We start from the raw sequence: 14,360 nt of genomic DNA, 5'->3' as shown, positions 1-14,360 counted from the left end.
GAGGTACATGAATGGGTTTGCTGTGCCAGCAAAGAAGAAAGCAAAATAATATCAAAGGCTTGTTTGTCAGTCTGTAGGTGCACAATGAAGCAGACCATTGTTCACATTAACATGAGGCAGAACAATGACTTATGCAAACTACAAGAGGCAACTTCAGCAGGTGCTTTAAAAGGTCAGTTTCCCATTTCCATGTAAGTCCATAAAACCTGGAAATGGCTGAAAATAGACAAGTTGAGATGTAACATGCTTTTTAATGTGTAAACTTTTTATTCTTATTTTTTGTAAATAAAAAATACATTATGGCCATATCTGTTTACAGATATAATTCTCTTAAAAAGCAAAAAAAAATGGCATTGATGAGGTGGTTGTACCAGGTGCAATTAAAGTTTCAAAAACACATTCCAGAAAAATCAATATTATCCATTTGTTTCATGAATGCATACATTAACTTAATATTGAAATCCTAAAAAAGAGGCAATTCTTTTAAAAAAGAACCCTCTGGCAACGGTCAGTTAACTTCTTACTTATGCTACTTCAGACTGGCTGTCTGAAAAATTGTGATTTATTCTGCCTTAAAAACTATCAGCCCGAAAGAAGAGTCACATGAGTGCTTTATCACACATCTGGACATGGCTCTGGCCCTGTAAATGCCAATGGTAGGAGAACATCTGTATGTGCACACCCATGGGTATGCATGATTCCTTCTCCCACTGAATAACAGCAGAGCAGCTTTGATGGGCAGGGAAGCTCCACATTTGAACTAGAGCTCCATACATAAACTAAAGCTATACCGCACTCATAAGAAATCAGTTTCCAGGCATGTGTGCACAGGCTGGAGACAACTTTGGTGTTCCAGCTAAATAAGCCTTAACCACTTCTAACTTCTTCTGGATTTGTGCCTTGTGGTGTTGTGCCTGCTCTGATATCCTAAAGAAGCACAGAACCATAGAGTTGGGAAGGATTCCCTGAGGGTCAACCCCCTGCAATTGCAGGAATCACAGCTAAAGAATCCCTGACAGATGCCATCCAAACTCAAGAATCCCTGACGCCATCCAAACTCTGTTTAAAAGCTTTCAATGAAGGAGAGTCCACACCTTCCGAGTGATGGACACCAGACACCAGACTGTGCTTTCCATTCGAAGGACCATTGAACTCCTTGCCAGCCAGAATCTGTCAGAGACTAATACCCCAGCTCAGAAGTGGCCAGTCTGCCCTGAGCACTCCTATGAAACCTTGAGAGAAGAGGCCCCATAATGTGTCCCAAATGAGGTACCTTATTCAACTAGCACAGGACAGAGCCACGATGCAGGCAGTTTGCATAAAACGGAAATAAAACTCCTCCGTATCTAATCCTTGTCTTTCTCTAGCAAATAGGGAATAATTAAGATTCAGGCGTTTCATATTTTAGTAGCTGCAATGAGCGGGGGAAATCACAAAGGTTATAATGGTGGGGCCTTTCTAATTGCATCTTTCTGCAAGGAGTATTATCACACCGTTAAAAGAAAAAAAGGAAGGGAAATACAAATACCAGTCCAAAACCCCTGGTTCATTTCTAAGCGTTTTCTCCCTGCGTTGCTAAAATGAGTCATCTTTGCAACAGGTTTGCAACGCCATTGTTAAGACTGCCGTTTTGTGGCACTGTGCTGGCATAGCCAATGGCATGTCCCGCTGTGTAAACATACGTGTGCACCTGCGCACTTTAGAAACACACCACAACTTTGTATATACCAGTATGCAGTTCTACGGAAGGGTCATCATCTCCTCTCCCTAGAAAATTGCTTCGTTTTAAAAGGAAGTTCTGTATTTGAAATGTCAGCTGTAGCTGGCTCTCCAACGAGAAAACCATTTCAAAGCTGGGCACAAGTAACACTTTCAGTGTTCAGTGGCTACCTCTCCTTCCCTTCCTCTGGTTGTAGCATCCCATCTGACAGCTGTTTTGTTTCACTGAATAGAGCTGTCACATTCAAAGCTAAGAGGCAGCGCTGAGACTTGCTGCCTGTTTCTACAGTCAGAAGAGGACTGGTCTGAAAGGAGGGGCGTCAGTTGTGTTCTGTAGAATGGAGACATTTTTTAATTAAAAAGGGCCAATTCAACTAAGAAATTTACCTTCAAGGAAGAACTCGGGTAACCTTAGCATTGTGAATATATGTCTGTTTTTAACCACCATCACCAGCCAGAAACTATCATGATCAGTTTTTATTTAAATGAATACTCTTTTTATAATGTTTAAATGATGTCCCCAATTGCTTTCCCATCCTACACCCTTTTAATCATATTCAGGATGTTTGTCTTATTGGACAAGGAAGTTATTTGCCATCAGCTGGGACAGTGGGGGGGTGGAATCAGGAAGATGTTTAACACAATTATTGACTCTTTTCCTCCCTGTGTTGCTATGAATGTTTTTTACATATGGTGTAGAATAACACCAATAATTTGCTTTTTCTCTAGGACAAATCAAAGAAAATGTTTATAAACCAAACCTGAAATTAGGGGGGGGGGGAATGAAAGCTGACATGCTTACGGTTACTCCAAAATAATAATAATTTTAAAATTCCATACCCACACTGAAGTGTCCTTGTGCACGAAAGAAGGTTTCCTTGTGCAGACACCTTGCACAAATGAAAATGTAATCAATGCAAATCAGGTAACACTGTAAAGTAAAACAAAAAGGCTGCATCTATCATTTTATCTATTTACAGTCACAGGTAGGGGAAATAAGTTAGCATTGAACACAGTCAGTGGAGTAACTTCAAGGGAAGAGCACCTTATCTTAACCCTTTAAGAACCCAGTTGCTCTTCAGCATCACAAATCTAAAAGGAGCTCATCCTTTTGAGAGGTACTGTGCTTCTCAGTTGTGAAACTTTTAATGCTTGTTTCTTTCAGCTGATGGGAAAAGAGGAAATAAAGCTTTTTAACAATACTGCATAAACAAAAAACATAAACATTGTTTTTTTTAAAAAAAATACATATAGGGTGTATAATAAAACACTGGCCATGGTCAAGCTTATGCTACCAGTTTACAAAGCCAAAACCACATTGGAAATCTTAGCATTTAATACTGTCATTTTTAAGATGGATGAGATGGCTCTGAAGGTTCATTCTGATGTGTCTTTGTTTATTTTTCCCCACCCCACATATATTTCAAGTTCTCAAGAAATATTTAAAGTGGTTTCAAAGCTGCTTTCTCCTACAAAAGTTAAAGATGTACAGATCTCAAAGATGCAATACTGTAATTTTGCAAGGATGTCAGGGACATATCGTCCAAAGGGCAAAAATAGAAAGAAAGTGCTTCTGAAATATATGACTTATATTTTCATCTTTGTTGCTTCCCTGGCTTACACACTCCAATCAGTTAATTTCAGTTTGCCATAAGCTCAGCTTGTAAGTGTATAGAAACAATACCTACAAACAGGTCTCTAGAGCCATCACTGGGCAGAAACATCTCCACCTGGGCCAAGGCCAAAGTCACCTGAAGTCTTTGAGAAGGCCAGTCACTGGATAAGACACCACCCACTTCCAAAGCCCAGCCAGAGCTGAGCCTCTCTTCTGTAAACAAGTCTTGTAAACAAACTTGAGTCCACCCCTCACACAATCCTTTTCCGGTCTATCCTGCAGAGAATCTTTTTAAAGGATCTCCTGAAGTCATGGTTGAAGATGGTGTAGATGACAGGGTTGAGGGAACTGTTACAATAACCAAACCAGAAGAAGAACTTGAAGAGTGTATCGGGCACGGGGCAGCTCTTACAAACGGCAGTCAATGTGTAGGTGAAGAAGAAAGGGAACCAGCAGACCACAAAAACCCCAATCACAACCGCCAGCACAAAAGTGAAGCGTTTCTCTCGGTTCTGCCTGCCTCTCCACCGGGAAGCTTTCGCATCTCTTTCCTCATCAACTCTGTTTGGCAAAGTGTCCCCAGGCTTAATCTGGCTTAGCTTGGTCTTCCCCTTGCCCCTTTGCGGCCTCTCCTGCTTCCTGGTCTGATGGCTCTCATTGTGTTCCGATGAAGAGGTGTCCTCCAGGTCTATACCATTGACTTCTTCCCTCTCCTGGCTTCCTCCTGCCACGGCTGCCTTCTCCCCATTGAGCTTGGTCATTGCGGGCATGTCATCCTTATCTGCCAGACCATTCTGCCTCCTCTCTGCGGCCTCCGCTCTCTTGCCAGGAGGCACCCGAGTCCTCCGCTTGGCAATCTGGTAGATGCGCATGTAGACCAGGATCATGATAAGGCAGGGAGCAAAGAAGGAGCCGATGCAGGAAGAGATGATGTACCACGTCTCTTTGTTGATGCTGCAACTGGGTTCCTTGCTCTCCGAATTCAGCTTCGCTTGCTGACTGTCAGGGTCGCCCTGTTTCATGATGGAGATGAGGGGTGGGAAGGAGATGACCGCAGAGATGATCCAGACAAGGAAAATGATGCTCTTGATGCGGCGCGGCGTGCGCTTGAGGTTGTACTCAATGGCTTGGGTGATGGACCAGTAGCGGTCAAGGCTGATGGCACAGAGATGCACGATGGAAGAGGTGCAGAAGAGCACGTCCAAGGCCAGGTAGATCTCGCACCACACTTTGCCAAAATACCAGTGGCCCATCACCTCGTTGGCCAGAGAGAAGGGGATGACCAGGGTGGCCACCAGGATATCAGCCGAGGCTAAGGAGACCAGGAAGAGGTTCTGAGGGGCCTTGAGCGCTCGGCTGGTGAAGATGGCAATGATGACCAAGACATTGCCAAAGATGGTGACGAGCATGAGCAGCGTGGCGAGGGTGATGAGGGCCAAGGTGGTGTACATGGGGTAAGGGAGGCCCCCTTTCTGCCCACCGTCGCTCCCATTCAGGCTCCCGTTGCCATCCATGTGCTGGGAGTAGCTGCTTTCCTCCAGCAGCGGTTGGTGCAGGTGTGCCAGGGAAGAGATTCCCCCCCCTCTCGGTGAACGGGCTCCCCAGGTTAAACATCAACCCGAGCTCGGTAGGCTGTTGGCGGATGTGACCCTAACACACACCCTGCGAAGAAGGGGAGCTCTGGCTGCCCGGCGGATGAAGCAAGTCCGGTCTGGGGAAGTCAGAAAGAGCAGCCTTAATCCAGTCAGCAGGAACAACCTCTGCCTTCAGCTTTCCCAGTCCCCGCTGACGATAACCGACGAGAGGAGCAGCAGCAGCAGCAGCGATCTCCACTGGGGAGGGAACCGGCTCCGATTCTGCCGTCTCCGGGTCTCCCTTCGGCCAGGGAAGCGCGCGGCTCGCCTCTGCCCTCCCAGCCTCTCGCTAGCTCATCTCCGGGCGGATCGACGGGACGAAGTCGACCCCGTCTTCCGCCTCTCCCGCAAAGTCGCCAATAAGTCCAGCCTAGAAGGGAGGGGCTCCTCAGGAAGCCATTCAGAAGCCGCCGGGGCTGGGAGACGACGAAAGTCCCGCTTACCTTCGCCGGGAGAGTCCCGGAGAGTTGAAAGGGCGGCGAGGCAGGTAGGACCTCCCCACCCACGAGGGGCGGCTTCTGCTCCCAGTCGCCGGCGGAGCAGATCCCAGACGGCAGCGAGAAACGCCGCGCGGTTCGCTGAAGCCAGTGGCGGGGCGCGAGGGAGGCGGAGGCGGCGGCGCAGGGGGCGCGCCCGGCAGACTCTCGGCGGCGGCGGAGCCAGCGCCGTCCGCAGCCAGTGGCGCCCGCTCGAGCACTGCCTTCCCCGCTCCCGGCTCGCTTTATAGCCCGGGCTCGGTCCGGTGGTACCGAGCAGCAGCGTCAGCGCCACGTGGGGACGGCCCCCTGCGCGCTTCTCCGCCTCTGCCTCGCAAGAGCGCCGCGCTCCTCGCTCGCTCCCCAGGCGGAGAAGGGAGAGCAGGAAACTCCGACGGGCCACTGGCAAGACGCGCGCCCTCGCCCACCTGCGCCCTTCTGAGGGCGCTCCAGCGGAGCCCAGCAACTTCCCACGGAGCTGGCTGGACGCGAGCGAGAGAGCGCCCCACCCGCTCGGCTACAGAGACTTCTCCCTCCACTGTGCATAGCATTCACCGGGGTACAATGCCGCCGTCTCTCTCTCTCATATGTTCGCCTCCCTCATCCAGGGAAAGTTAGGCAAAACCAACAAGTGGTATGTTGCTTGCACTGGCTCTTGAGGAACTGGTCTGGGGCCACCACACAACTGCTCGCCTACACAAGAGCAGCATGCACCTTGCACAGCCATTGCACAGTCACAAGTCCCTCCTTGGGTCACTTCTACCACCTCTGTGCACAAAGACAGATAACAGCCGCAGAGACCAGCACAGGCCACTTGCACCCCTTGCAAATGCACACAGCACCTGCCCAGATCCCTTGGCTAAGGAATGTCTTCCTATCTCCCCATACAAATAGACACCTCTTTATTCTGTACACAAAGATCCTACCATGGGCTTAGCCGGGATTTATTTTGGAGGGGGCAGCCTTTATGTGGGAAGGGGCAGAACCGAGTTATCTGCGATGCAGTTGGTCAGTTGAGTATTTTTATTTTTTTACTTGATTTAGGGGGGGCAACTGCCCCCCCCGGCTATGCCCATGGATCCTACACCCACTGCTTACATCAGGGCTAGCTAGCCAACATGACACCTAAGGGATGTTGTCAGAGTCCAAATCCCATCATTCCTAACATTGGCCATGTTGCCTGAGACTGATGGCAATTGGAGTTGTGGGTAAACAACATTTAGAGGTCACCATGATAGCTATTCCTTGCCTTACAGTGTCCCCATTCTCCACTCAGACATACACACAAAGGACAGTGCTAAAATAAATCTATGCACATGCATGCGCGCGCACACACAAACACATATCCAGATTATGCATAGGGATTCCCAAAAGACACTCAAGGCCCAATCCAGCAAAACGTAAGCATTTTTGTAAAATCCCATTGATTTCAACGGGGAAATTTTGCACTGACTCATGGTTTTTCACTAGGAAAAGCCATGTTAAGTTCTTAATTCTCCCACTGAAATGCATGAGCCTTTAAAAGCATGCTTAGCTTGGGTTGCTAAGCCCTGTGTTCTCAGAACTAGCCTACCTTCCTGGTTCATCAATGAGCATCCCTGTTTCTCTAGAAAAACCTAGTAATCCCTTCATAATCAAGGCCCACCCACACCATATATTTCAAGCATATCCAATGCACATTTATAGTGCATTACGGTCTCCAGAGGTTCCTGGGAACTATAGTGACGGATGCTGGGAACAGTAATTGTGTGAGGTGGAAACTGCTGTTCCCAAGGATTCCTGGAGGAAAGTCTCGTGCTATAAATGTTCAAGTATGACCTGAAGAGATGAGACTATTCCAAAGTAAGCGGCCATCGCAGCCTTAGTGTGTCCTGTTGAATTCTACACAACTTTCCTCTGTGTAAACATGTATAGGACTGCACTCCCACACTTCCTGTGGCCTCCACCCCAACATCCCATCTCACCTTTCCCAGCAGACTGAGCTTGGGGCACCCCATTTAAGCCTCTGGTATATACGCAAGTCAGTTTGTAGGCACAGCAAATTGTACGCATGGGTTAGTGAATAGTCTGCCTTCAGTTATTTTGGCATGTGCAGGGAGGCTGGGTGAGATGCTGTTTAGGTCCATAGTCCCTTTCCAATCCTGAGGTTCAGTAAACTGCATCAAAACTTTAAACAAACCAGTGTTTCCCTGTTCACAGACGGTCCCTACAAGAAAGCCTGTTGCATTACAAGAGCACAAACACACCCACCTGCTGCGTAGCTTGATGCTTTGAAATAAATACGGTATGTCCCGGTTTGTTTCAAGGAATGTATCGGCAGGGCTTCCTCCCAGGTAAGTGGGCTTGTACAATCATTCCTACCTTATGTGTGACTTACTTCAGAGTAGACATGCATAGGATTCTGCTTTACATCTTCATTGCGCCTCTCTCTTCCTCACACAGACACATCGCCTATATCCCATCCACTCACAAAACTACAGGTTACCTGGGTCTCAAGCATTCTGTATTCATATTACATGGATCACCCACTTAATTTTTTTATTTTAAAAAAGTGCAAATTAACATTAAAAGGTGATACAAAGAATAGATAAATATAGTAAAGGAAAGGAAGACTACAACTGGATATTGGCCAGAAAGTTACCATTCTGAAATATTAAAATGAACTCATTCTATAAATTTGCTTGAACTTTATACCTTCTTTCGTCGTATGTTCGTAAACTGTATTCCATATTTTATTAAGCCAGCATTTGGGATTTATCAGCCCACAGTTCCAAATCATATTAATTTCAGTGAGATATTAACATGATTAATCTGACTCTGGATTGTAGCCTTTGTACACCTGAGGATTCCAGTGCCTTTAAGAGCCGTGAGCAGGCTTTTCTCATTGTAGTTCTTGTGGTGATCATGATCTTCCCTCTCAGACAGTGATTAAAGATAGAGTTTGGATTTGATATCCCACTTTATCGCTACCCTAATGAGTCTCAAAGCGGCTAACAATCTCCTTTCCCTTCCTTCCCCATAACAAACACTTGTGAGTGAGGCTGAGAGACTTCAGAGAAGTGTGACTAGCCCAAGGTCACCCAGCAGCTGCGTGTGGAGGAGCAGGGAATCGAACCCCGTTCACCAGATTACGAATTCACTGCTCTTAACCACTACACCACACTGCATAACCATGCAGGAGATGCCCTTCAGACAACACCCAGGAAGGTATTAGAGCAGAGATGGGGGGCCTGCAGCCCCCCGATGTGTTGGATTACAATTCCTATCATTAGCCACGCTAGTAGAAGGACTAGTAATTCATTAATACACCATTTAATGCCAAAACAGACTTCTAAGTGGTTTGAAAGTACTGTATAAAAACCAATGGTGCGATGCTAAACATTTAGTGGGTACTCACAACTATCTTTAAGTGCGTTGTTTAAACATACATGGCGGGGTTACTTGGAGAAGGGCCACAGCTCAGTGGTGCCAAATGCTGTTTTTATCTCCCAGAGAGAAGATTCAGCACTTGTATGAGTATGCGGATCCTCTTCGCTGGACTATGCCAGCCTCCCCCCTTCACTCTAGTTCAACACCTCAATATGCAAATATTGTGCTTTGTGCATTTTGTCAGGCAGGATCTGCTCTCATACCATTTGTCACTTGCTTAGGCACTTCTCCTTACCTTTTCTGAACTGATAATCACTGTGGTCAAGATTTACAGAAGGGACTGGGTTCAGATGGGCTGGGGAGTTCTTGGGCACTGAAGGATGTGCAGCCCACTGTTGCGCAGGAGCCTGTCTGGACCAGGATCACAAAGAGAGAGTTTCCGTGTTTGTGTGTTATTCACAAAACCAGAACTTTATTGGAAGAAATGTCCAGCCTCAGCCATGCAGCTTAGGAAGGTAGGTGGAAAATGTGTCATATTTGCTGTGGCAAAATATGGCTTTTGACAGGCATTTGTGCATGTGTTAAGGACAAGCGGATTTTCTGTTCTGTTCCTTTATTTCGTGGGTTCACTCTGCCCTCTGTTTCACTCTTCCTGATTTCCAAATTTGTTCCAGAACAGGAGCATGCAATGCGTGCACTTCCATCTCCTCCCCAAACACCCCCTCTCTGTGTTAGTAATCTACTCAAACACATTATGTATGATTTTGTTCCGATTATTTTGTGCTTTGCCATTGTGCAACCTTCTGGGTGAACATCAGTAGGACAGCCCACAAGCCAGAAAAAGAACCATGATGCAAGCGGAGTAAGTGGATGCTCAGTTTGCTTTTTCGCCAGTGCCCACACAGCTGCCCATCAGCGGCGTAGAATAGAGGAGAGAGATGCCAGATTGCACAAGAAGAGTTCTATTTTTCCGAAACTGAAACAAACATTGTATGATTTATAAAGGGAGTGTGGACCATAGCCTAGTGTTGCAGTGGCTGCTTTGCATGCAGAAGGTCTGGATTCAATCCTGGGCATCTCTAGGTGGCACTGGGTGAGACCCCCGGTTGAAACCTCCATGAGCTTTTGTCAGTCAGTGCAGACAATACTGACCTAGATGGGTGGACTCTGTAGAAAGCAGCTTCCTGTGTAGGACTCTTAAAGCACCAGAAACACAACTCAGTCATCTGAAACACCAAAATCCAAGGAGAAAGATGGAGGGGAATTTTCAAAAGCATCTGTCGTATGTTTGTGTTTGTGTGAAAGATAGATAAGAAAAAGAAGGGGGTGGCAGGCAGAACTTTTCATTTGTTTGTCTGATCTCCAAGAAGAAAATCAGAAGCAAGGCAAGGTCAGGGCTATGGCGTTGATGCCCTTGGCTCAAAATGTTTGATGGCCAGGATTGCTTGCCTAATCATGAAATGTTTTATCTTTCCTGAAGAAGTAGTTCCTCAAACAGAGAGGTAAGAAAGTTCCATTTCAAATGCCTGTGCTATTCTCTTTATAGATATTTGTCTAACATCAATCAAGCCTGATGCCTCTGAGTGCCATAAAAAGGCATTCAGGTCCTGTTGCCGTGTGAATCATTGAAAGATCCCGGTTAGGGGAGCTGCTGTGTACAAACTTTGCCATCAAAGAGAGTTCCTTCGGCATCCAAGCTTTGTATGTTTGGATTAAGCAAACCAGGTTTGCTCTGATTGTGGCAGATTTCATGTTTTGCTGCTACATTTAAGATCAGTTACAAATGGAGATAAGGCGCTTTGGCACAATACCCCACACATGTCCATTTGTATACCCCTGTCCACTTCCACTCTTAAGAAGGACAGGCGTGCATTCTTTTTCAAATATTGGACAGAAGAGAATGAACTGAAATCAAAACTCACATTTAGAGTTAAGGCACTTTTAGATTCCTAAAGGGTGTGCTGAGAAGACCTTTGAGAGGCCCATGACAAATCCTTGAGTGAGAGCCAATGTGTAGGCAAAGTGTTAGTGTCACTGGCATTTATCCAACACATCACTAAGTAACCATCCCATCAGCGAAAGGATTTCCATTTGCGCAATGGGACTTCCCTCTCATCACTTGCCCTCTGAATCTGTTCTGGGGTGGTCGTCCCCAAACCACACACCCCACAGAGCAGATTTGGGGAGGGTGCAGTGGGAGGAAGTTCCACTGTACAAATAAAAATCCTTGCACTGACAGGACGATTACGTAGCCCTCCATAGGATACAAGGGACCATAGACATATCTTCAGCATCTGTTTCCATTGGGAATGTGTCACTTGCAAACACTGTTAGTGTGAGAAAACAGCCCATTTTAGTGTAGGTTTCACATCAGAATTCCTGACATGGGGAATTGTTTAGGGAAGAAATCACACGTTAAAACAAGTTCCCATAAGATGTAGCCATAGTCACAAACTCATATATCTTTAAAAGCGGGTTGGACAAATTTGTGGAGAAATAGAATGTGAATCCACTGTGAAAATGGGATGCTGGACTGGACTGGCCTTTGGCCTGATGCAGCAGAGCTCTTCCTATATTTCTGTGTTCTTAAGTTGGACATACAGTCAACTCCATCTCAGCTCTGGTTCTGCTGTTGGCCTTGAAGGTTGACCTCTTCTTCAGCCAGAGTTCTCAGTATCTCTATATTGGTGACAGAGTAAAATCACTGTAAGACAGTCCCTCATCCTCTCTCTTCCTGCCTCCACCTAGATAAAGTAAGCTACATGTCCTCCAGGGAGGAGATATGACACTTCTGCATCCAGTTCCATGGCCAGTAACAATCTGTACAAAACTATTCTTTGATATTTTTATTCATTTATTTTGACCATTTATATGCTGCTTAAATACAATGGCCTCTTTGCAGTATATAGCAACTCAGAACAAAGGAAATAATAATGAGGTAAAGCTATAAAGTCAGAATTCAATTAAAATGTCTGCTGAGATTAAAAAGAAGACGTCGTTGTCTTCAAGAGGCAACAGAAATTCAACCAGAAAGGGACCTGTCTAACTTTGACTGGAAGAGAGTTCCATTAAATTGGCCCCACAATACTGGCATGCATCAAAGTCATAGGGGGGCTACTCACAGTGACTCCCCTGAAGACCTCCATGCTTGGATAGGGAAATAAGGAATCGGGATCTCTGATATATCCTGGACCCATGTTGTCAAGGGTCTTGACAATTAATACAAGAAACCAGAACCTGTCCCATCAAAGTATGGGCCACACTGGAATTGTGTGCTGGAAATAGTTTGTTCCTATCAACCCTCTAGGTTTCCATCAGCTCGAGCCTCCAGAGTAGGCCCAAGTATAGCCCCACATAGAGCACATTGCAATAACTGAGTCCTGAGGTTACCAGTGCCTGAATCACCATGGCTGTCCATGAATGGTCTAGCCATAGCTAGTAAATGGCACTCCTAGCCAGGAGACTTCCAAACTCCAAAACTCTTATTTCAAAAGGAGTGTGAACCCATCCAGGACAGGCACAGGAACCATCAACCCACAATGCCTCCATCTTCCCAGGGTAGTAATAGGAAGACCAAGTTTCTAATTAATCCTGGCTGTCAGTGCTAAAATATCACAAGGTCTGAGAGAATGGGGTTATTATGGGAAGCCCTAAACAAAATAATGGCGGCTTATCCTATTAAGAACATCAAAAGAACATCATTTCTAAGCCCCTCTTACCAGCTGACCATGTCTCCTGTAAACATTAATCCATAATCTCAGGTATTTTGTAAGCAAAATTAACTAGCTAATTAACAGTGCAAACCTTTACTTGTCTACACAAAAGTAAGTTCCATTATCTTTAACTGCTCAGCACAGGAAATTCATAGTTAAAATATAGAAGAGTTGTGTTCTAAAGGAAAATCCCCTCTATAACAACAACAAAAAATTCTATTATGAAAGAAAAACTCAACACGGGAGCAAAACCTAAAAAAGAGTTGAGCTACAGAAAACGAAGAGTGCAAGGGTGCAACGACACCTACTGGTAGTATTAGGTCACTGCAGTTAAGTTTACCAGCGCTGGGATGATTTTTTATTTTTTTCCTAATTACATTGCAGCCAGAAGGTAGCAAATCTGTTACATCCATCTGCAACTGATGGTTACTGACAGGCTCATGGTAGGGAAGTGACAATCAGAAGTGTCAGGGATTTGAAGAGCAGGCGGTGAGCAATCAGCAAATTTGGTGCTGCAAGAGCAAAGTACGTCGATTTTGAAATCCACAAGTGTATTCAAAAGTGGCTTGGTGGGTTTTTTTGTTTTTCTAAAATAGTGCAGCATTTCAAGAGGCAATAAAGAATTCCGAACCAGGATTAAAGGCAAGGTGATCTGGCTGTCTAATATATAAAACTAGATGCAACCTATGCCCCAATGTGATTCATGGCTTGAGAGAGATGACAAGCGAATGACTCCACAACAGCACCAAGAGAGAAATATTTTTGCAGGAAAGGAGAAAGGTGGGAATTAATCAACCACCACCATGGATCAAAGAGCTGTGAAACCCTTCATGACGGCACACAAAGGAATTGATGACAGCCATTCACAGGGAGACGGTTAAGACTACTTTTCAAAAATGGATTTATAGCCTGATGTTGTAAATCCATTTTGAGCTATGGTGGCTCAGCCAGAAGCAGCCAGAGAGCTGGCGTTTCCCTGTGTTCCTCTGCTGCATCTCTACGCTTGCTTACTCAACGGTAGGCCCCACTGAACTGAGTGGGCCACTTTTAGGGCTTTTAATAGTGCTGTTTTAACTGCCTGCGTTTTAATACATTCATTTTTTATGTTGTTTTTTTATAATTTATTTGCTTTTTAACTATTATCTTGTATATGTTTTTAGCTTTCTGTATGTTATCTGTGTTGTGCTAGTTTTTTTTAAGCTGCCTTGAGTCCTGGGGAAAAGGCAGGATATAAATAAATATGAATATAGGTAATCATAATAAGTACAGTAGCAGCTCTACCCTGTCAGGTGAGCAACCTCTGTCCAGTCCTGTATTTTCTGCACACAAGGTGGTGCCATCTTTCCTCACTTTCCCTAGTGGCCTTGGGACCATGAGGATCACACAGTGTGGATTATCATTATGAATGGCCCCGTTGGACCAGTGCCACCCCCCAGTGGGTACGAGGTAGGGAGCTCAACACTAGATGCTTTTCAACATCTACATGCAGCCGCTGGGAGAGATCATCAGGGGGTTTGGGCTGGGTGTCCATCAATATGCGGATGATACCCAGCTCTACCTCTCTTTCAAATCAGAACAAGTGAAGGCGGTGAAGGTCCTGTGTGAGTGTTTGGAGGCAGTTGGAGGATGGATGGTGGCTAACAGATTGAGGTTGAATCCTGACAAGACTGGAGTACTGTTTTGGGGGGACAGGGGGTGGGTGGGGGTGGGGGACTCCCTGGTCCTGAATAGGGTAACTGTGCCCCTGAAGGACCAGGTGCACAGCCTGGGAGTCATTTTGGACTCACAGCTGTCCATGGACGCGCAGGTCAATTCTGTATCCAGGGCAGCTGTC

The 14,360-nt window shown here is 45.8% G+C and overlaps 2 protein-coding genes across 2 annotated transcripts; one reads left to right on the top strand and one right to left on the bottom strand.

The window, feature by feature from the left end:
- Nucleotides 1–244: 244 nt before the first annotated feature.
- ADRA2A (adrenoceptor alpha 2A) lies at nucleotides 245–4,848 on the bottom strand (the record flags this gene model as incomplete). The annotated part of the gene is made up of 1 exon (XM_081912122.1): nucleotides 245–4,848. One exon carries the CDS (start codon nucleotides 4,846–4,848, stop codon nucleotides 3,586–3,588), a length of 1,263 nt encoding a protein of 420 aa, XP_081768248.1. The 3' UTR covers nucleotides 245–3,585.
- A 181-nt stretch (nucleotides 4,849–5,029) lies between these two features.
- LOC309370402 (uncharacterized protein) lies at nucleotides 5,030–13,949 on the top strand (the record flags this gene model as incomplete). Its single annotated transcript, XM_081912144.1, has 3 exons — nucleotides 5,030–5,455; nucleotides 7,644–7,777; nucleotides 13,123–13,949. 2 exons carry the CDS (start codon nucleotides 5,030–5,032, stop codon nucleotides 7,716–7,718), a joined length of 501 nt encoding a protein of 166 aa, XP_081768270.1. The 3' UTR covers nucleotides 7,719–7,777; nucleotides 13,123–13,949.
- Nucleotides 13,950–14,360: the final 411 nt, after the last annotated feature.

The sequence above is a fragment of the Podarcis melisellensis genome (genome assembly GCF_964234715.1).
Source record: "Podarcis melisellensis genome assembly, chromosome: 5".
In the NCBI taxonomy this organism is placed as follows: domain Eukaryota; kingdom Metazoa; phylum Chordata; class Lepidosauria; order Squamata; family Lacertidae; genus Podarcis; species Podarcis melisellensis.
This window is presented reverse-complemented; position numbering and strand designations above follow the sequence as displayed.